The sequence below is a fragment of the Vulpes vulpes genome, chromosome 3, assembly GCF_048418805.1.
Source record: "Vulpes vulpes isolate BD-2025 chromosome 3, VulVul3, whole genome shotgun sequence".
Classification (NCBI taxonomy): domain Eukaryota; kingdom Metazoa; phylum Chordata; class Mammalia; order Carnivora; family Canidae; genus Vulpes; species Vulpes vulpes.
The window spans coordinates 89,364,488-89,386,637 of record NC_132782.1 but is presented as its reverse complement, the minus strand read 5'-3'; the positions used below and the strand labels follow the sequence as shown (position 1 = coordinate 89,386,637).

General features: G+C 63.7%; 2 protein-coding genes across 2 annotated transcripts in view; one reads left to right on the top strand and one right to left on the bottom strand.

Moving 5' to 3' along the window:
- Positions 1-693: 693 nt before the first annotated feature.
- LFNG (LFNG O-fucosylpeptide 3-beta-N-acetylglucosaminyltransferase) lies at positions 694-9,298 on the top strand. Its single transcript, XM_026011409.2, has 8 exons — positions 694-1,212; positions 5,664-5,712; positions 6,236-6,335; positions 6,459-6,612; positions 6,712-6,797; positions 7,255-7,420; positions 7,880-7,965; positions 8,176-9,298. Exons 1-8 carry the CDS (start codon positions 775-777, stop codon positions 8,240-8,242), a joined length of 1,146 nt encoding a protein of 381 aa, XP_025867194.2. The 5' UTR covers positions 694-774; the 3' UTR covers positions 8,243-9,298.
- A 6,295-nt stretch (positions 9,299-15,593) lies between these two features.
- TTYH3 (tweety family member 3) overlaps positions 15,594-22,150 on the bottom strand; it is a 29,597-nt gene continuing 23,040 nt past the window's right edge. The window contains exons 12-14 of the mRNA XM_026011321.2: positions 21,646-21,819; positions 21,011-21,086; positions 15,594-18,696 (exon numbers count right to left, since the gene is read on the bottom strand). Of these exons, the coding sequence (XP_025867106.1) occupies positions 18,622-18,696; positions 21,011-21,086; positions 21,646-21,819 (325 nt within the window). The 3' untranslated portion in view covers positions 15,594-18,621. The remainder of the gene's footprint in view (positions 18,697-21,010; positions 21,087-21,645; positions 21,820-22,150) is intronic.

Here is a 22,150-nt window from a genome sequence, read left to right as displayed (position 1 = left end):
CGGGCCCCTGGCCCCTCGCGCTCACCCCGGGCTGCCGCGCATTCCTGCCGCCCCTGCTCGTGCGGTGGGCGGGCCCGGCCCGTGGGAAGGCGGGGGGGGGGGGGGGGGGGGCCGTGTGCCGGGGGCGGGGCGCGGCGCAGCTGGGCCGCAGCTGGCCCGAGCAGAGAGGGACCAAACGGGACGGAGGGGCGCCCGGCGGGTTTCGGGGACCGGCCCCCACCCCCCGCCGCTGGGCTGGGATTCGGGGAAGTCAGCTCGGGGGGGCGGGGGGGGCGGGGGGGGCGGGGGGGCGTAGAGGGTGGAATTAAGTACAGGTGCTTTGTCGCCGGAAGCTTCGGTCATCCCGGACGCTCCACCTGGGCGCCGCCCCGGGGAGGCTGCGGGGTCGGGTGCAGTGCCCCGCGGGGACGGCCGGGGCGGGGCGGGCCGCGCACGTGCTCGCGGGGGCGGGGGCGGCGGGGGCGGCGGGGGCGGGGGGGGGGCGCGCCTGCCCGGCCTTTCCCAGACCCCCGCCGCGGCCCCACGTGGGCGCTGCGAGTCTCGGGGGCGACCGCGCGCGGCCCCGCCCAGGGCCCGGGGGCCAGTGAGCGCGGGCCGGGGCGGGCCGGGGCGGGCCGGGGCGGGGCCGGGCCGGGCGGGGAGGCTTAAGAGCGCGGGCGGCGGGCCGGGGCGGCTGGACGCGCGGCGGGACCCGGGCTGCTCGGCGTGGCGGCGCGGGGCGGGCCGGGGCGCGGGCCGGGGCGCGGGGCAGGGGCCGGGGGCCGCCAGCCCACCATGCTCAAGCGCTGCGGCCGACGCCTGCTGCTGGCGCTGGCGGGCGCGCTGCTCGCCTGCCTGCTGGTGCTCACGGCCGACCCGCCGCCGCCCCCGGTGCCCGCCGAGCGCGGCCGGCGCGCGCTGCGCAGCCTGGCGGGCCCCGCGGGGGCGGCCCCGGCGCCCGGGCTGGAGGCGGCCCCGGCGCCCGCGGCGCTCGCCCGCGAGGTGCAGAGCCTGTCCGAGTACTTCGGGCTGCTGACCCGCGCGCGCAGAGACGCGGGCCCGCCGCCCGGGGGCGCCCCCCGCCCCGCCGCCGGCCGCCCCCCGCCGCCGCCGCCCCCGGCCGAGCCGCTGGCGCCCCGCGACGTCTTCATCGCCGTCAAGACCACCAGGAAGTTCCACCGCGCGCGCCTCGACCTGCTGCTGGACACCTGGGTCTCGCGCCACAAGGAGATGGTGAGCCCTCCGGCCCGTGCGGTGCAGCCGGCGGGGCCGTCCCGCTGCCGCGAGCGCGGGGGTCGCGACGCCAGAGCATCTCTTCCCAGCCCGGTGTGCCTGCGGGCCGCTCTCCCCGCCGGGCCGTGGGGGCGTCGCGGGGCCGACCCCGTCCAACTGCCGGAGCCCTGGGTGGTGTGCCCTGACTCTACGCCGGCGGCCAGTGTTTGGGGTCGGCGCCCTGCGGTGCCTCCTGACCCCACAAACGGTGCTGTCGTCTCCAAATCCCCCCAAAGCCGATTCTTCTTCGTGGGGCACCCGCACCGGGCGCAGACCCTTCCCTGGGGAGGAAGACTTGTTCTTAGGGGTGGAGTGGGGAATTAGAACCTCCAGCATAGGGCTGGTCCCCCCCACCCCCCGCCCCGAGTCTTTGCTGTAGGATGGGGGACAAGTCATCGTTCAAGGTAACCTGGGGTTAGAGTGTGCGTTGGTGAGCCCCGGACAATCCATCTTCAAAGAGAGCTGTTTTTCGGGGGTGTGTGCAGAGACCCTGTCCCCACAGCACAGGAGCACAGGAGTCTCTGGAGTTTGGAACCTTGTGCTTAACTGTACGCTCATTGCACATTGGCAACCTACACATAATCAAGACACACCCCACTTTGAAAATCTCCCTCGAGGCTGCAGCAGGACGGTTGGGTTGGGGCGGGCAGTGTGGGCCCTGCCAGGGGAGGGGCAGCAGGAAGGGGGGGTAACCCTGGGCTAGGAGATTCAAAGGCTTGAGTGGGCATTTGGGATGAAGCTGAAAGACCCTTGACTAGGGTGAGGGCTCAGAGAAGATGCCACCCCCCTTCCTTCCTATTTAAACCTCACGATGAAGTCCTGGGATCTTCTGGAGTGGCTGCGCCCTGTTTTGGGACTGGGTTCTGGTGAGGTCATGATGGGGGCCAGGGTGGGGGTGGGAAGGGTCCTCTCTGGTTCCAGTTTGGGGAGGGGGCCCCCTGGGAGCCCCGTGGCAGCCTCCTGGGAAAGCAGCATCCCCTTTCCCAGGGGCTCAGCGGGCCAGCGGGAGGGGGCGGCGGGGGCCGGGCGGTTTTGTTTGGCCGCCGGGCCGTTAGGATTCCCAGCGCCCGGCGGCTCTCACGCCGGCCGCTTGGGCAAGGTAACAAAGCCCCTTTCTCCAACGGAGAAAGGCGTCCGGCCTCTTGTGTGCAGCTATGCGCTCCATGGGAACCGCCGCTGGCGTGCTGGCCACTCAGGTTGCCTGGCGATGAGGGGGCCGACGGCCCCCCCCCCCCAATCCCTGACTGACAGCCCTTGTGGGGCACCATCCTTGAGCCAGGCACCCTACCCCCCCAGGACTCTGCCTCCCTGCTGTGTGACCTTTGGCAGCATTCGGCTTCTCCTGGGCTGCCACCAGCTCTGAGTACAGACCCTAGGGGATTTCTCCAGCAGAGGGGGTGGTCGAGGGGTCTTGGGTACCAGTGCCAGCCGAGGTGGGTAATGTTGGGCAAGACCTGAGGCCTTTCTGACCCTCAGTCTCCTCATCTCTGAAATGGGGAAAGTCTTGTTCTTCTAGTATGGTGTTGTAAGAGGAATGGCAAAACGGGGAGGTGGAGGGAATGAGTCAGGGTGGGGGCTGTCACTGCCCTGGGCCCCGAGGTCCCTGCTGAAGGGGCCACTCAGGTTTCCTTCTGAACCCACCCAGGAAAGGCTGCATCTGCCCCAGCATCAGCTCGTGTGTCATGGCGTGCCAGAGGGCTTCACATCGCCTCGTTGGGCGAGGGGGTGCTTGAAACTATCCCGACCAGGGTCCTCCTCTCCCAGTCCTGTGCCTGGTGATTCAGACTCGGTGTGATGGGGGAAGACTCTGAGAAGTCCAGGCTTTGGTGGGGGAAACCCAGAGAGGCTGTGCAAGCTGAGAGTGGGCATCTAACTGATGTGGAGGGTTGGGGGACTTCCTGGAGGAGGTGCCATTTGAGCTAGACAGCGCAAGTACAGAGCATGTATAAGAAACTTCCAGCACTTGGCATGATAGGGGGTTGGGGGTAGGTGGGGGGCAGGGGCGGTCAGCAGGGGCCACACTGTGACAGTGCTCAATGAGTCCAGGATGAGGGGCTGGACCTTTGGCCCCCATGCCCCCCCTCATAGGAGTGGGCCAGGCTTCTGCGGCTGCCACCACAGCGGCCACAATTGCTGGGGGAGAGCTTGGCATCCTGTGTTTCTTTGAATCGCAGCTCCAGGAACAATGCCGCTTCCTGTGGGTGTCCTCCCGCCCGCGCTGGGGCAGCCTTGCCGCCCCTGCTGCCCTGCTCTTCCTCCTCCAGCCCCATCGTTAGGGAAGTGGGGAGGTGGTCTGCGGGGGTGGGGTGGGGTGGGGTGGGGGTGGTCTCGGTCTCTGGAAGGCTCTTGGGGCTAGACCAGCACCCCCTCTGCCCCAGGGCATGACCACAGGCTGGAGGCTGCCCCTCTCTGGTCCTCCTTGTCCCTGGTGTACGTTAGGGAGTAATGGAGCCCACCTCTCAGGGCTGCTAGGGAGACCGAAGAAGAGTCCTGGGCGGCCCAGGACTCTGTTTCCGTGCTTTGCTCTGGCTACAGGGGAGCTCTTGTTATGCCCATTTGACAGAGGGGGATACTGAGGCTCTTAACTGGCAGACAGCCCATCCCCTCCTCTGCTGGTTGCTCTGAAGTAGGGAGACCGGAGGCCTGGCACACTCACAGCCCCACCCTCCCGGGTACCCTCTCCAGGCCGCCTGCCTCGCTCTCCCCACAGCTGAACAAAGGTGACTTTAATCTCCGTAGCCTTGGGCTGGGTTTTTAGGGCACCACCAAAGCGCGGGAGAACAGGCCCCGCTTGATCTCATTAAGAAAGCATTTTCCTTTTAATCCAGCGACGGCAGTGGCGCGTCTGCACTGGCCGGTCTCAGCCTCCCACAGCATTCCTGGGCTGAGATGCTGGGGAGTGGGTGGGGGGCTGGGTGCAGGTCTGTGCGTGCGGGCTGCCTTGGGGTGCCTGCTGGGCTCTGGAAAGAGTGTATGGAGAGGGACTACGTGGGGTCTGCCCCGGCTCTCAGCCTGTGATCAGCAGCTAGTGGCCTCACCTGAGTATGTGCTCTAGTCTGAGGTCAGGCCAGGCAAGGGGTGGGGGGCTGCCCTGAGGACCACCTCGAGGTGGGTCCCCCAGATTCCTGGATGTGTACTGTGCTCCAGGCTTGCACGTGCTAGATCTCTCTTGGACCCACAGAAGGAAACAGGTCCGGTGGGCATGGAGGTGGGGGTCTTCTGCTGCCTTCTTAGGCTCAGAGCACCCCCCTCACCAGCACCGGGCCCCGGCTTTGCATTCAGCCATGCCTGGGTGCGCTGGACGGCACGCGCTGGGCGGGCCTCGCAGAGGAAGGAACATTCCTCCCCGTGTGCCGACGGGCCCAGGCGGGTGCCGGCAGCTCCTGGCCCCGCCCCGCTGCCCCCTCCCCCTTCCTCGGAGCGATCCTGGCAGGGGTGGCCCGAGCTGGCACAGGTGGAGCCTTGATGTGGCCTTGGGCGAGGCCTGTCTGCCAGCCTGGATTTCCTTGCCTGAGCAGTGGGAGGGGGGCTGCCGGGCCTCGTGGGGGCTGGGGGTACTGATCTTGGGGTTGGGGCACATGCGGTTTCCTGCCTCAACCCTCCTGATGATCAGCGTCTCCAGAGAACAACGGTGCCTTCTTAGGCTCAGAGAAGGTGACCTGCCTGGCTAGTCACCCTGCCCAGGGTGTTGGGGGTGGGGGCAGACTTGAAGGCCCAGCCCAGAAGGCTGTAGTGCTGTGGCTGCACCCCTGCCCATTGGACCTCTCGCCCAGCCCGGCCCAGTTAACCAGGCCAGCTGTATGGTAATGGGCAGCTCGGCCACTCCTGCTTAACGCGGCCGAGTTAAGGCCAGCCCGGCGAGGGGCGCCGCGCGGCCCAGGACAAAGCTGGCGGACAATGCCTGGTGATTCATCCTCCCTCCGGGCCCTTTGTCCGCCAGGGCTTGGCAGCCGCCCAGCAAAGGCCTTTGTCCCTGATTGAGACTTGGCTTCCCAAAGCCGACCTCCTCCGCCTGTCCCCCCCCCCCCCAGCCCCTCTGCCCCCTCCTGCAGGCTGGGCGCTGTGTCAATAAGGGTGTGTGTCCCGCCAGGTGTGCGGGGCAGGCAGGGAGCCGGTTACCTGGCGGGTGGGCGGGGCGCCCTACCTGGCTCGTGCCGGCACAGCCGCCCAGCGACCTGGGGGCCCAGCTGCTGACATGGGGGGTGGGGTCTGCAGGAGTCCCAGCCCTGCTTCTGCCTAGGTTGGGCATTGGAGACCCACTCTGTGCACGTGGGGAAACAGGCCGACTGAAGGGTGGGCGTGACTGAGCTGTGGCTGCTGGAGCCCTGGGGTATCCAGCTCCGCACTCCCACAGTGGCCCCGGGGTTGGGGGACACAGAGCTGCCTGTTCAAGGTCACGTTTCTCCTTCCAGACGTTCATTTTCACCGATGGGGAAGATGAAGCCCTGGCCAGGCGCACGGGTGAGCCCTGGGCTTGGGGAGGCCAGGGGGACTCCATTCCTGGGAGGAACTGTCCCCTCCACCCGCCCTCCTCCCCTCCAGAGAGGTCACAGAGGCCACGGGCCAGAGAGGGCAGTTTACTCAACTGGTTTGCTCAATGCCCCGCCCCACCACTCGGAGGGGGGGGGGACACTCAATTCTCATGCAAATGAGGTCCTTTCAGCTCCCGAGGCCCTTTGAGCTGATGTGGCGGCAACAGGTGGCCGGTGCTGGGAAAAAGCCGCCTGAATGGGCAGGGGCGGGCCGGGTTTGCCCTGAAGGGGGCTGGGCGGGGGGGGGGGGGGGGGGGGGGGGGGGGGCTTGATCACTGGGCCGTGAGCCCTGTGCTGGGGAGGGGGCCGAGGGGGGAGCCCGCTGCAGGGCACAGCTTGAACCCAGGGCACCCTGGGACAACCCCCGCTCTCCCTGCTCTGCTCTCACGGGGCGCTCGGTCCTCTCTGAGCCAGCTCGAACCTGCTAACGGCCCCCCTTCCCTTGTTCACAGGCAACGTGGTCAACACCAACTGCTCGGCTGCCCACAGCCGCCAGGCCCTGTCCTGCAAGATGGCCGTGGAGTATGACCACTTCATCGAATCGGGGAGGAAGTGAGTGTTGGCCTCAGGCTGCCACCCAAGGATTGTGCCCCATCCCCTCCAGGTCCCTGCCCTGGCCTTCTGCACCCCTTGACGCCCTGCCCTCTGTCCCCTTTGCTGCCCGCTTCTCTGCAGGTGGTTCTGTCATGTGGACGATGACAACTATGTCAACGTCAGGGCTTTGCTGCGACTGCTGGCCAGCTACCCGCACACGCAGGATGTGTACATCGGCAAGCCCAGTCTGGACAGGCCCATCCAGGCCACAGAGAGGGTCAGCGAGAACAAGGTGGTGAGTGCCCTGCTCTCTCGGGCCTGCCCTGAGCGGGGAGGAGGCCAAAGGTGTCCCTGGAGCCTGGGGCGAGGGTCTCACCACGCTCCCTTCCCACAGCGCCCTGTCCACTTCTGGTTTGCCACTGGTGGGGCTGGCTTCTGCATCAGCCGTGGGCTGGCCCTGAAGATGAGCCCGTGGGCCAGGTGAGTGCCCTTGGTGTCCCCCCCCCCCCCCCCGCAACCCCCCCCCCCATGAACCTACCCTGGGTCCCAAGGTTCCCCCTCTGGGTGCCTGGCCTCCTTCATCTTCCCAGCAGCAGGTGTCCCTAACCTCACTTATGGGCGGGCTGAGTCATGAATTCCCACCTCTGCCCCCAACTGGTCACTTCCTGCCTACTGGGCAGCAGGGGCTGGTCAGCGCCAGACCCAGGCACCACTGGGCAGGACTCCTTTCTGCACCTAGTAACCTCCAATTCAGAATTGTCAGGCTGGTTCAGAGCAGGGTGCTGCACTGGGAGGGGATCTGCATCCAGCTCCCCAGGGGCATGTTCCCTCCTCTCCCCAGTCTGGCTTCTTCGTTCCCTGCTGGGTCCTACCAAGCTCCTGATGGGCAACCAGCTCCTGCCTTTTTGTTCAGTGGTTGGGTCCTTTCCTCCTGCAGCAGGGGCCACTTCATGAGCACGGCCGAGCGGATCCGCCTGCCGGATGACTGCACCGTAGGCTACATCGTGGAGGCCCTGCTGGGTGTGCCCCTCATCCGCAGCGGCCTCTTTCACTCCCACCTGGAGAACCTGCAGCAGGTGCCAGTGTCGGAGCTCCGGGAGCAGGTGTGCTGCCCTGGCCTTGGCAGAGGAGAGCTGCTGGGCTGGGAGGGAAGGGGAAAACCAGAGGAGGAACCAGGTGGTGTGGGGGGAATGGGGAGTCACTGTTGTAAGCAGGGACATCAAGAAGGGCCCCACTCTTGGCTGCCCCTCGGACACCCCCACCCCCGGCAGGACCCTGTTCCTCTCCTGCGCGACATACCTAGTCTGTGCTGTTTGGGGGCTCTTCCTATATATAGCAGCAGAGGACTCTTGGCCTCCGCTGAAGCCCCCACTCTAGACCTCATCCTGGGTCGTGCAGGGCAGGTGGGGCGAGGTACAGTGTGACTCGTGGGCCTTCCTTCTTGGTCCAAGGGAGGGCAGAAGGCACAGCTGTCCCCCTGGATTAAAACCACAGGGCCCACCACCGACAGAGCCCAGGGCATGGGGGCCCCTCCCAGCTTCACTCTGTGCCTCCTCCCATAGGTGACCCTCAGCTATGGCATGTTCGAGAACAAGCGGAACGCAATCCACATGAAGGGGCCCTTCTCAGTGGAGGCTGACCCGTCCAGGTGAGGAAGCAGGTCCAGATAGAGGCTGGGATGTGCGGCAGGTCCCCTGAGGGTGCGGTGGGGGTAGGGGGTCTGCAGGAGCTGGTCCTGGGAAGCCCCCCCAGGAGCCTTGCTCAGGGTATAATAGGCCCCCCTCTGCGGCGGTGGGTCTGAAGATGGGTCTCAGTACCCACTCCCCACACAGACCAGCCCCCTACTCCATCCCTACAGGTTCCGCTCCATCCACTGCCACCTGTACCCGGACACACCCTGGTGTCCCCGCACCACCGTCTTCTAGCAGCCATGGTTGAGACCCCGTCCTCGGGCGCCCCTGGTATCCAAAGGGCCCGGGGACCTGTGTTGTGCCGCCCTGGCCTTGGCATTCGAGGCTCCCTCAGGGCCGTGCCTGCGTGTGTGTGCTCTGTGCCTGTGTGCAGCAGGCTGCTGGGCAGTTCTGCTCTGCCAAGGAACAGGCCAAAGTGCCACTTGTCTGCCTTTCCATGCCCCGTGGGTCAGCAGGCTCTGGCGCCCCATCCCAGGATGTGTGTCAGAGGTCACTCTGTGGGCCTTTTTATTATTTTGGGGTCTTTCGACAGCATGAGGACCAGGGGCTGCTCTGCAGGGATATGCAGGTGCCTCTCCCTTCCTGTCGGGTGCAGGCTCTGTGCCAGGGGGGCCCTGCCTCCGAGCCCCTTTTCCCACACACTGCGCTCAGAGGAACAGCAGCCAGCACCTGGGCGCAGCCACCCCATGAAGCCCCTTGCGACCATGTGGCCAGGTGAATAGCAGCTCCCCTCCCAACCATCCTGGGTGGGGTGTCTTTCCAGTCCTTGCGGAGGTCTTCTCTTTGTCTCCCCATGATGGGGAGACAGAGCTGAGCATATTATCACCTCTCTGAAGTAGAGAGAAAGTCGCCCATAATGGGCGTGTCTGTAAATATTGTGACAGTATTTTTTTACTGTGCTTGTTTTTTCATAAGAGGGTGGGTAAAAGGTAAGGTGTTCTTGTTTTGGGGGGTGGGTGGGGTGGGTGTTATTTTATCTTTTCTGTGGATCAGAAAAAGCAGAAGCCAAACTTGAGATGATCTTTGTTGTTCAAGCTGATGGAAATGTCTACTGCTCCATATATTTATATGTCCCAGCATCTGGACCACCCTCGCCCCCTCCTGCACCGTACCTGTCCCCTGTAGGCCCAGCTTGGCACACCTGGCCCGTGGGGTGTGTTTTGTCTTCTGTTTTTCTTTCTGCAAAGACATAGCTAGGAAAGCCACCGATAATGGAAAAGTTCTCAGGGAATTGAAGTGTGGTTACTATGGTGACGTCCTTTGCTGTGAATAAAGTGCTCTTTGGGGCAACCCTGGGGTTCTGATCTTGCTGGAAATTGGGCCTGAGGTGCAAGTCCATGGGAGATGGATCCAGGGGACCTGGGGGCTTGTTTGCTGTCAAGGAGGGGGGGGAGAGAGATAGAAGGGAAGTGGAGCAGTCACTGGCAGGTGCGTGGGAGGCACGGCCAGCCCCAGGCACCCTGGATATGGTCAGGGGTGGCGGAGTGGCCCTAAGGCTCCATCCTGTGTCAGGCCTGGTTCTGGAGGCTGCAGGGAGCCTTGCCTTCCCTGCGGGAGGGATGGGGGCTTGAGATGGCGCAGCCTGGGACCTTCTTACCTGGCTTCATCCCCATCACACACTCACGGATGCCATATCCTTGTCCCACTTTGGAAATGCCAGAACTAAGGCTCGGAGCCAGGGACCGCCAAGGTCAGGCACCTAGGCTGGCGGGGTGGTAAAGAGCTCAAACGCAGAGGCCTGGTGGTCTTGGGTCCTGGCCTCCCCTTCATTCACTTCTCAACACAGAATGGAGACAGTCATTTGAAAAGTGCCACATTTCCCCAGCCCTGACCTGCCGGGGGGACTCAAAGCCAGTCCCATGCCTGGGTGGCTCAGCAGTCGCGTGTCTGCCTTTGGCTCAGGGTGTGATCCCAGGGTCCCGGGATCGAGTCCTGCATCAGGCTTCCTGCATGGAGCCTGCTTCTCCCTCTGCCTATGTCTCTGCCTCTCTCTTTGTCTCTCATGAATAAATAAAATCTTAAAAAAAAAAAAAACTTAAAAAAGCCAGTCCCATCCCCACCAGCCATGTGCTTGCATACTCAGCACCCCCAAATGGAGGGCATGGGCCAGGACATCCTCCCTTCCTCACAACCCTTGCTGGTGGTGGCTCCTCGGGCCTGGGGGCACCTGGCCAGGGCCTGACCCCATCTGGGCCTGTATAGCCCTGAGTCAGCAGAGTGGCTTCCGGAAGGGCTGTGGGCAATGTCTGGGACAGAGGGAGGGGAGGAGGACCCCTGAGCATCACAGCCTGATCCCCTGTCCAGGGTGCCCCCTCTGTGGTACAAGGGGCCATCCTAACTAATCACCAAGGAGAGGGAGCAGAGGGCGGCCACCGGCAGAGGAGCCTGCTGCCTGCCTGAGTACAGAGCCAGGGCCCAGGCCGCTGGCCGCAGCCCCACAGAGCTGAGAGAGCCCTTGCTGAGACAGGTAGTGCTGGCCTCAGAGCTGGGGGCGTGGGGAGGAGGCCCTGGGTCCTCGTCTGAGAGCAGGGGTAAATGAGTCCCCAGGGCTCTGGATGTGGGGGGCTGCCACCCAGGGGCACAGACACCTAGCCCTTCCCTCTTCTCAAGAAATGGAGGGCGGGCAGTTCCTCCTGAGAAGGGGAAGCAGGTCCAGGAGGGGCCTGACGGGAACCAGCAGCCTGATTTCTTCCATCTGCTGCCCTCAGGGGTGTGGGGAAGGGGCCCTCCCCCAGGAAGATGAGTCACAGAGTTGACCTCACTTCTCCCCCCGCAGCAGGCCTGAGGGTGTCATGCTCTCCCCTCCACCCCCCTGCACTGGGCTAGTGGCTGGTTGCCACACAGGGTCCTGGCTGTCCCATGGGGGTGCCCATCCCCCAGCCTGGCCCCTCCCACACTGCCTGTCTTTTGGGGGCTTTCAAAATAAGTAACCATGCAGCCATGGGGGCAGCTGGGTGCTCCCCACCCCCACCCCCTGGGGCTTCCGTGCTGCCAGGCGGCTGAGCACGCTGCTGCGCCAGGTCCAGGCTGGGGGGCCCCTCCCTGCTCGGTTTAAACAAACTTCCCTTCACCTGGGGCCATCACAGCCGACTAGACTTCCTGAGAGGCAGTGGCGCATCTGAGCTCCAGGCTTCACTGGGGTTTGGGGGGGGGGGGGGGAGGTCCGGGTCTCCGCACAGCCCGGGAAGAGGTGCGGAGGTGGAGGTGGCGCTGCTCCAGACGCCTGGGACAGAGGACAGACAGCGGACTGGGTCCCCACCACCCTTCCCCAACCTGGCCCACCCCCCTGTGGTCAACCCCGGGACTGCCTGGAGGCTCCCTTTCCTGCTGGGGGCTTCCTCCAATTCCGGCCTCTCTGGGCCTGGGGTGGAGCGGGTGGGGAATGACCAGGGACGGTTTGTCAGACGGACAAGCCCTTCCTGCTGCTGCCCCAGGCCCATCTGCCCCCGCCCCCCCCCCAGCCCCAGCCTGGCCAAATGTTGTTGGAGGTGACCCCTTCCTGAGCCCAGGGTGGGACACAAACACACAAGGCCCTTGGGGCATCACTAGGAGAAACCCAGGGACCAGGGGGCTCCTGTCTGCACCCCTGGAGGTGGTCGGGCTTATGTTAGCATTCTGGGTTGGGAGCTTAGAGCTGTGGCTGCCCCTCCCGTGTCCCCTACCTGCTCTGGTGCAGGTTTGTGGGGACCCTCCCCCTACTGCCGTGTGCAGTCCACTTTGGTCCTTGGGTGCCAGCTGCTGAGGAGAGCTGCTGCTCTCTCCCTACCCAAATCAGCCTTCCCTAGGACCCACCAGAATCCCCGGGCACGCCCCATTCTTGCCCTTAAAAGTTCATATCACGAACCTGAAAGTTTTTACCAGTATGTGGTCAAGAAGAAAGCTCCAGCCGGCTGCAGCAGGCCACTCAGGCCGCCCCTGCCACCATCCTGCCCACCCCCCAGCTCTGATGCGGGGCTGGCCGTGCCACATCCTCGAGGCCCATCCTGGTGGGATCCTTGGGGCCTCCACCCGGCAGAGCCACGGTGAGCCCCAGACTAGCAGCGTTGCGGGAATGCAGGAGTGTCCTGAGCTCCAGGATGGGTCCCGCAGTCCTGGGACCGGCCCTGCCCGGAGTCTCCCGTCCTCTGAGGCCCCAGCGCCCCCTGCTGGCCATCTATCTGCCTGACTCCTGGAGATGCTCTTTCCACCACTTACAGACCCTGCTCCTTCTTGACCTCCCAGGGCTGGGATCAAAACACCTGCCGCCCCCCAGCCCGCCCTGGGGCTCCGAAGTCCCCTCCTTCCTGGAAACCTTGCCTCCTGGCTCCCAAGCTCGCTCGCCCACCCTGCTCCTGTGTCCATACCAGGTTGCTTTGGCCTCCCCTCCCCCAGCCCTGCTTCCTTGGTCCCCACTACATGGTCACTCCCCAGATCTTACCTGCCCCAACACCCCACTCTGCGTCCACCTCCTGTCTGTGCCACTCCCTCCCTCCATTTCCTGACCCTGGTGGACCCCCAGCCCCCCTCACACCTCATGGGCTCATCCTTCCCTTCCCCAGGTTCAGTCATAACCTTGAGCTCACCTCTACCTCTCCTGGCTCTTGCTTCTTTGTCCTCTCTCAGCCAAGCCTGTCCTCTGCGCTTGGGCAGCTGAAGGGAAACACTGCCCTCCGAGTTCCAGAAGGAGCCTCTGGCCGTGGTGAGTCCCCTGTGCCCGCATTGTCCCCACCTGCTCTCTGGCTCCCCTGCAGTCTCTGCCCCCACCCTCCACCACTTCCTCGGGCCCCCCTACTTCATGAGATCCACCCCCCATCCGCCCCCCACTGCTGCCCAAACAGCTGACAGCCAGGCCAGCAGGGAGTCCACCCTCCCATCTCTGGTCAGCCCTCCACTGTGACTTGGGTCCCACCCTTCTTGGTGACTGAAGGCCACTCCATAATGAGCTGTCCCCTCTTCCCTCTGCAGCCATGCCGTGTCAGTCTGTCCCATGTGCTGTTATCTGTCCTAAAACACACACGCAGGCTGGCACACACACACTCCTCGAGGCCACACTCCCTCCCGGTGTGGCACTGTTTTTCTACGTTGCAGCTAAACTCAAAGAGGAGGAGTCACATCTTGCTGTCCCCGCGTCCTCTCCGGTGCTCTCCAGAGCCAGCTGTTAGGCTTGTCCAAGGCTCCCGTGGTGTCCAGGTGGCTGAGCCCACTGGTCTCTTCTGGTGCTCCTGGAAGGAACCTGGCCATTAGCAGCACACAACATGGTCCCTCATCTCTCCTCCACACTGTCCTCATGTGGCTGCCGGGACACCCCCCCCCCCCATCCTGGGCTCCTTCTGCCCTGCTGGCTGCTCCTCCCCACTCTCAGACCCCAAACACTGGCTCTCGGTCTCCTCTTCTGCACCCATTCCCTGAGGGATGTTACCCAGGATCGTGGCTTTCAACAGTGTTCAAGCCAAAGACTCCAGCTGACTGTTGCCACCTAGTGCTCTCCCCTGACTCTCAGACTCATTGTTCCACCCCTCCCTGCGCCACCTCTGGAGGAACTAATAGGCATCTTAGGCTCAACATGTCCAAAATAGGACCTCTGACCTTCTGATCCCAAACCTGCTCCCTCCCCAGCTGCCTGTCTTATTTTATGACAACACAGACCCCTACTTGCAACGGATCGACCTGAACCCCACACCCACACACAGTGTGGGGGAAGTGCTGTTGGCCTGCCTTCCAGAACCCACTCCTTTCTCACCACTCCTCAGCTGGCCAGCACCGGCTGGGCTGCCCTCTGCTCTGGCCTGCACCATTGCCATTGCCTCCTACCTGCTCTCCTGCTTCTGCCCCTCCTCCCTTCCCAACTCACCAGCTAGGGCCATCCTGTTAAAATGAATGTCAGGTCGTGTCAGATGCTCCACGGCATCCTCCTCCTGCAGAGTCAGCCTCCCAAATCCTTAGGAGACCCACTGGCTCTTTGCAATCCTCACACCTGTGCTTCATCTCTGACCACTCTTCTCTGCCCCTCCATTCCAGTGACCCTCGCTTCTTTTCGTGAACACACCAGCCTCAGGACCTTTGCACAGGCTGTTCTCTCTGCCCGGAATATTCTTTCCCCAGATATTCTCCACACTAGCTTCCCCTGTGGGCAGAAGGGTAGTCCCCAAAGATGTTCACATCTTAATCTCCATAACTGGTGAGTATGCTAACCTCACAGCAAAGGGAACTTTGTAGATGTGAGTAAATTAAGGACCTTGAGATGGGGAGATTATTATCCTGGATTATCCAGGTGGGTCCCATGCAATCACAAAGGTCCTCATGAGAGGAGGCAGGAGTGTCAGGGTCAGACCAAGGGATCTGAAGGTCCACCACTGCTGGCTTTGAGGATGGAGGAGCCGTGAATCAAGGAATGTGACAGGTTCTAGGACTGAGATGTCACTGTGCCTTCTCTGACACACAGGGAAACTGAGGTCCCAGAGGGTCAGGAAGTGCCTGGACTCTTTCCCTTGTGGGGCTCTCTTGCCTTTTGGGCTCCTTGGCCTGATGTCCCCAGTTCACTCTGGGGGGCCTCAATTCACCCTGAGGCCCCCAGTTCACCCTGGAGGCCTCAAATGTCTCCACCCCTGGGTGCTGGGTGTCCTCAGGAGCCAAACTGGGGTCAGCTGTCCAGGCAGCTGGGGTGTGCTGTAGCTCCGCCTGGTGTCTTCCACTGAGCCTTGCAGGTGCTTCGGTCACCTGTGCCCCAGGCATGGGAGACCAATGCTGTCTGGTGAAAGGGTGTGTCCCCCAATGCCCGGGGCTCTGAGCCCTCCTGGGAGGTGGGTGGTATTACCTTCAGGCGAGGAAAGTGAGCCGACCAGCGCCCCTCCAGAGCTCCGTGCTGGATTATGTGGCACCTTCCAGAGTCCCTTTCTCAGATGAGAATAAGAGTGACTGTTAACCCTAAAAACACAGCAGCCAGTTGTCACCAGCAAAACGAGCTTACTTGGGAAGGGCACAGCCCCGGAGACCCCCACCTGCGCACGAATCACAAACAGGGCTGGCAGCCAAGGGGCGCGCCTGCTTATATATCCCCACGGGGGAGGCGGGGCTGCTCTGGACAGAAGCCCATTGGAGGAGACCCGAGCGGCTGCTTCTCATTGGCTAAGCGGTAAGGCCTCTCATTGGCTGGGCTGTTGCTGGAGGAAGAGATACACCTGTGTCTTCACGTTGGGTGGGCAATTGGGGCCCATGGTCCCTGCTGGCCTCTGGGCACACATCGGGCTCCTTTATTCCTTTTCTGGCCATCATCCTGCCTGTGGAGTAGGGGTAGGGGTAGGAATGGGAAGGGCCCCAAGGAGGCCAGTGCCTGGAGATGCCCCCATAATGGGGCCCAGGAAATGCACTTCCCTGGGGACACACCATCGTTCCCACATGGCCCCCTTCAACACCCCTGGCCTAAGGCCAGACCTGTCCCACTCAGAGGGCACTCGGCACAGGCTTCCCACTGCCTGAACTCCTGGGTTGGGTCGGGTCCCCGCCTACCTCCCCCTGGGCGGAGGGGGGCAGGGCTCTTGGCTCCCCAGCAGGTGACCACACTGCCCACACACTGGGTCAGGAGCCAAATCAACTCGGGAAACGAGGCTTGTTTTTTAAAATTTGTTTATTTTAAAACATGAAACCCAAGCTGAATAGAAACCACAGAAATTACATTGACGAGATTTTTAGTTATCTGCCAAGAAAAATAAAGCCCCCAAAGAAATAAAAATCAAACCCCAAACCCAGTTAAAAATCAAAATCAAAAACAAAAAAAATTAAAAAACACAGCGACAGCACATACAGCCATGGCCCTACAGAGGTTGGAGGAAGATGCTGGAAGAAGATGCCGAGTGGTTCAGGCCTCAGTACCCCCTTCCCGCTCAGGGCCCTAAATCACACTGGGGAACGGGTGCCAGGGCCAGAAGGGGAATTGGGAGGGTTGGAGTCTTAACAAAATTATATTGACTGATATGTTATATGTAACAAAACGGTACAGCACACAACCATTATGGTTAAACAGAAGACCCTGGCCCCTGCTGGTCCCTTAGTAGGGGCCCAGGGAGGCTACCCACCTCCCACAGGGCTGGGCAGGGGTCCCGGGTACCACGGGAAATGGTGCTTGGGCTGGAATTGCATAGTGAGATGGGGTGGGTGGATGCTGGCCCAGATGTCCCGGCTGGCCCCTGCCTCCTACTTGCCCAGCCTGTCCGGGCCTGGGAGCCAGCTGGACCCTCTGAGGCTCCAAGGCCCCTGGTGGTCCTCCCTCCCACCTGCCACCCACTTTGTCAAGGGCCACCCCCCAGATGCTGTAGGGCCTGCAGGGAGCGAGGCTGGGGAGGGATATGGACAGGTCACTGGGATGGGGGGAAGGGGACCCTGAAAACTCAGAAAGAAAACCAATGGCGGGACCTGTTCCCCTCCAGACTGAGGCTTGTGTTTGAACCCCCGCTGATGATTCTCCTTTTCCTTTATTCAACCTCGGTGAGTAGAAGGAACTTGATGAAGTCACAGACGGGGCAGGCACACACGCATACGACGCACGGTGGGGACTCCCAGGACGGCCGAGGTCCACAGCCTGTCCAGGCAGCGCCCGCCTCTCATGCTATGTACATTCACATTGCGGGCGGCCTCCGAGGGCCGCGGGCAGCCTTTGTGCTTCTGAGCAGCGACAGAGCGCACGGCAGGGACCAGGCAGGACTGCCGGGGCCTCCCTCCTGACACCGGGCCAGGGACACTTGCCACTGGTGGAGCCCGGAGGGAGCACTGGGCAGGCCTGCCGTGGGGGCCCAGCGCAATGGCCGGGGAGGCCTGGGGCACACAGGGCCCTGCAGTGAGGTTTGGCCACGCCCACAGGCTCAGATGCAAGGCTCAGGGCCCCAGGCCCACCTGGAGCACCCTGCGTTTGCTTGCTCACTCCCCTCCTTTCCCCGGGGCGGAGGTGGCCCCAGGAGTGGGGCAGATGTGGCCTGGCCCCCAGCCCACCTGCCCTTTTGGTCCCAGATACCAGCACAGAGAAAGGTTCGTGGAGGGGCGGGTGGCATCTCCCCAGGCCTGTCCCTGGGAAGGGCACTGTCCCGCTCTGGAAGGAAGAGCCCACATGCCCGTAGGCGGCCTGGCCAGTTGCCTGCTTCCCGCTGCAGGACCCTGGCCCGGGCCCTCCCTCATGGTTGCTGGCTGGTGCTCCGCAGCCCCTGGCCTGACACACAGGCCAGAGCCTCTCTGTTTCAGGCTGGCCAGGCCAGGGCTGAGACTGGCAGGGGACTTCCCATCCTGACTTGCCGGTGGCACACCCTCCACGGCAGGAAACACAGCAAACATTGTACACTAAAGCCAAAGCACCTTAGGGAAGCCTTGTTCCCACTTCACAGGTAGGAAGAATGAGGCCACAGGGACCTCGGTCCTACAGCCCAAGGGACATTGGTTCCCAAGGACACAGTCGTCCTGGGGCAGCACCTGCCCAGGGACAGGTCTCCAGGCTTTCAGGCTGCCTGTCAGTCTACAGCCCTTCCCCAGGAGCACCCCAAGAAGAAAACGGCTACTCCAGCCCGACTCCCAGCCGGTTGTCCTAGGCTCACCTCTGGCCTGGACTAGGGGTTACATGTTTCGGCTTGGGGTCGGCCAGGGGCGCTCGCAGAGGTGAGGTTAGTGGTTAGTCCCAAGAGGGGCGGCAGGGGCCGAGGGCACATTCACAGCCAGCTCGGGTCCAGCCCCAAGGCCGGACTCGGGACACTGCGCCTGTCCTGGACAGAGAGGGAGCTGACAAGGGAGCGCTGCTCGGCCTGCAGCCCCGCCTGCCCTAGGATGACAAATGTGGTTAGTGCAAAAATGAACCGGACGAGCTGCCAAGTCTTGGGGTGAGGGAGGGGTTTGGCACCAAGAACATGGCCACCCCTGGGGGGCGCAGCCTGGGCTCGGCGTGGCACCTGCCGTCCTCCTGCCGCTGTGGACGGCTGGGCTCCACGGGCAGGGTGGGCGCTAGGGGAGAGAGCGGTGCTGGGTGGGAGGCAGAGAAATGGGGGCCTCCCCAGGAGGCTTCTGGCAACCGGCAGGAGGGGGCCTGTGGTCAGGTGGAGTGAGAGAAAGAGGAGCTCCTCGGGAACTTCCTGCACAGGAGCCTACCGGGGGGCAGGTGCACGCCGAGGCCCCTCCAGCTCCCTGGCGCAGAAGGGGTGCTGCACAGCCTGTGAACCAAGTGACGCACAGAAGCCTTGAGGGCGCAGGAGAAGCACTGGAGCTGCGGGAGGGAGAGAGCAGGCTGGGGCGTGAGCCGAGATGGGGGTCCGCAGGGTTGGTGTGCTGCACAGTAAGTGTCGGGGACACAGCACTGAGCTCAGCCCCGAGCAGGGCTCTGCAAACCCAGATCCTCAGAGGTGGAGGGGCGTGGGGAGTGAGGGCTGGAGGGCCCAGCGTTGGTGGCATCGCTGCCCTGGTCCAGGTGCATGACCCGAAGAGGGCTCCTGCATCTCCAGGCCCCTGCGGGAAGGGGAGGGGAGGGCGAGCGGCCGCGAGGGTGCCTGCAGCGGGCCTGGTGAAGGTGCGGAGGGTCCAGCGGGTGGTCATGGGTGTAAGCGGCAGTGCTGGCACGGGGAGGAGCAGGGCGATTGGCACGTGGGCGGGTGGCCGGCCGGGGCTGTCTAGTGGCCGCTGCCGCTGGAGTCGGGGCGAGGCTGGCTGGTGGCGAGGTATTTGGCTCTCATGCTGGAGGTGTACTGGAGGGAGATAAGGGGAAGAGGGGGTCAGCAGGGCGTCGGACGTGGCCGTGTGGGCCTAGGTGAGCCGAGCCAGAAGCACCCCTGCGGCAGGACAGGATGGGAGTGGCACGGCTGGCGGAGCCCTGGCAGAGGGGCTCAGAGGAGCCGGCTGGCCTGTGAGCAGAGGGCCAGCCCCTGCACCCCAGGCTCAGGATGGGGACCAGCGTCCTCTTCTGGCGACAGGAGCACACTCAGGCATCTGGGCCCCCGGCCAGGCAGAGCTCAGCCCTACAAATAGGCAGCGTTTGGAGGCTCCCCAGCCGCACCCCCAGGTGCCCAGGACCTGCGGCCACAGGCAGGTTGCCCTCAACGGCTGGGCTGAGGGGACGTGGCGAGCCCGCCTCTCCGAGTAAGATCCTGATCGAGGAGAGCATCGTGCAAAGGCGGAGTCAGGTTATGTTCGAGAAAGGGTCAGGCAGTCCCCGAGGGCCCAGACAGGCAGGGCCATGGGCCACAGGAATGGGGAGGCCCCACGGCTACACTCTGCCCTGTCACTCGGGGAAAGGAGGGCCCCTCAGGCCGGGGTGATGCTGCTGCCTGCTCAGGAAGGGAACAAAGTGCGCGTCCTCCCAGCTCACGGACGCAGGAACGGACGCAAGGATGGAGGTGGTGGGGGAGGTGAGGCAGGTGGGGGAGGGCAAGGGCTGCTCAGCTACCCTCGTCCAACCTGAAGCACGAGGGTCTCGATGTATGTGCGGGGTCCTCAGGGAAAGACAGAGGTGGGTGCTACGGCCACAAGCCCAGCGGGGTGTGGATGAGGACCATGCCCTGGGCTGCTGGTGGTAGAGAGCGTGGCAGGCTGACCCCGCGCCTCAGTCTCCGCACCACGGCCCCTAGCTCAGGAGGGACAACGCTCCCCGGACCTGACAGCCCTCCTGGAACTCCTGGTAGGGAAGAAGGTCATGAGTGCCGGTGGGCCGGCCAGGACATTGTCGGAAGGAGGAGCAGTGGGCACCAGGGAGCCATGTCATTCCACAGACATGCAGCAGGGGGTGGGCACAGCACCCCAGGCCCCTGAAGGAGCCCAAGCAGGCGGGCACAGACATGTGGGGTCGGCTGGGAACAGCTTGCACGCTTGCCTGCATGCACCTGTGTGTACTTTTGAACATGCAGGGTGGCCCCTCAAGGGCTGGGCCTGCTGGCCACACCCTCAGGGGTTAGCTCACTGAGCCTAGGCCCCAGGTGCAGGCACGCCCTCGGGCCTGGGCAGATGGTCTCCTTGCTGGGAGGCAATTAGAGAGGGCTAGGAGCAGCTGCAGCTGGGCCAGGGGTAGGGAAGGGGCTCATGGCCCAAGGCCAGCATGAGGTCTCTGGCGGGGCTGGTGGCTGACAAGTCTGCAGGCCTGTAAGGACCCAGGGCTGGCCCAGCAGGTGCCTGGCTGAGACGGCCCTGCTGTGGGGCAGCAATCAGCAGAGAGCACGCAGCAGGCGGTGCAGGGAGGGGCACCTGGGGGGTCAGTACCTGTCACTCTGAGGGCACGGCCACCACAGCGTTCAGGCACTATCCATGGGCTTAAACTGCCAGCCCGCGTGGCTGCCAGAGTCCAGGGCCGCCAGATAGCGCTAGGAGGGCCCGGGGTGGGAGGGGTGCAGGAGAGAGAGAGAGAAGAGAGAGGGCGGCCTGAACGCCAGGCTGTTGGGGCCCGGGCGGGGGAGGGGATGGAGCAGAGTGGCGATGGGGAGGGCCGCTGGAACAGGACGATGGCTTGCAAGCCCACACAGCTCCTGGCACCTGGGGCCACTGCACAGACCTATTTCTGAAGGTGGGTGAGCTTCAGCTTCTCTGGCCCTGTCTTTTGCAGCCCATCACCTCCAGGAAGGCCACCAGGGCCCCTGTCAGTCAGCAAGCTCCTTCTCTTTTGCACCAAACCAACCTGTCCCCTCTTTTCTGTTTCAACCCTGAGGCCAGAGGGGACACTGGCTAGAAGAGCCTGAGGCTGAATTCTGGGCTGAGTTCAGGAAGTCCGTGGAGGAAATGAAAGGAAATGGAACAGACTGGGGAAGGAGAGCCAGGGCCCCTTAGGGTCAAGGTGACCCACCAGGTAGCCAGCCCCCAGCTGCCCACTCTGACCCCAGGGCATCTCCAGCACCACCATCTCCTGGGGCCAGATGTCCACTGGAGAGCCCCGGCTCAGGAGACCCCTCACTCCGGCGCTGGGGGCTCACAGCAGCAGCCCCTGGGGCCACACTGAGCAGGAGAGTGACACCAGACCCCAAGGCAGCAGGGCGCCCCCCTCAGGCCTGCCCCCCACCCACAAGGCCTGGGACTTACTGAGGGCGGCGGGGACTCGCGCCCGATGAGGGGGGTATTCTCACAGCGTGGATTCTGGAAGTTGGCGTTCTGGCTCCTGCGGTGTGGGGAGAGGGGCCGTGAGTGGCTCCAGCCTCGGCAGTCCCAGCGCTGGTCAGAGGCAACTCTGGAGCCAGGTGGACCCCATGTCCACCCTGCTCTGCCTGGCAGCCTCTGACCCTGGGCGTTCTTGTTGCTTCCCTGCATGTGGCCCACAGTCAAGTGCCTGGGGTGCCCGTGACCTTGGCAGAGTAACCAGAGCTCAGTGGCCCACCTGCCTGCCTCAGCCCCGCTGGAGCCCACCCCCAGCCTGGAAGCCTGCCCGCCACATGGCTGGCCCTAGGCCCTCCACCGCGGTACCCTCACACCCTAGACACAGGGCCTCCATCTGACCGAGTGGCCTCACTGTTGTGGCCACAACACAGGTTTGCCTTACCAAGCCCTGGCAGCCCCAGTGGGGGGCCCAGCTCTGATGTGACCCCGCTGTCTTGAGGCCCCTGCCCCGGCACCCCCACAGCTTCTTGGCTGTACTGGGCACTCTGAGCTCCACACGCCTACCCCAGGGCCCGGGTCTGCCTGGCTCTGCTCCCTCACCTCCAGCTCTGGATGCTACTCACATGTACTCGGTAACAGGGGCATTGCTGACGGTGTGGGCCGCAGCTGGAATGCTGGTCTCACTGCCATAGCTGCTGCCACAGCTGTACAGGCTCGGCATGTGGACACGGTAGAGGCTGTCGTGTGTTTGCCTTGGCCCTGGGGCCGCTTCCTCCTCCCCATCCTCGTCAGGGCCTCTGCAAGGAGGGACACCCGGCACAGGTTCACACCCTGGCCCAAGGCAGCCAGCCAGGAGACCTGAGCGGGGTCAGCTTGGATGTAGATATACCTTGTTCCAATCCTGGCTTGGTCACAGATGGCCTATGGTACTGTGGGCAAGTCACCTTGGTTTCGTCCTCTGTGAGTCGGGGGTACCAAGGGCCCTGACCTTCAGCCTGTGCACAGGGATGCTGTCTGCCTTGAGGGAAAGGGAGTGCAGTGCCTCCTTGGGGGCAGAGGCGGTTGGGGGCCTGGAGGTAGGGGTGCCCTCTTCTGGCCCTGCAGGTCCCAGCCTGCACCTCTGGGTGG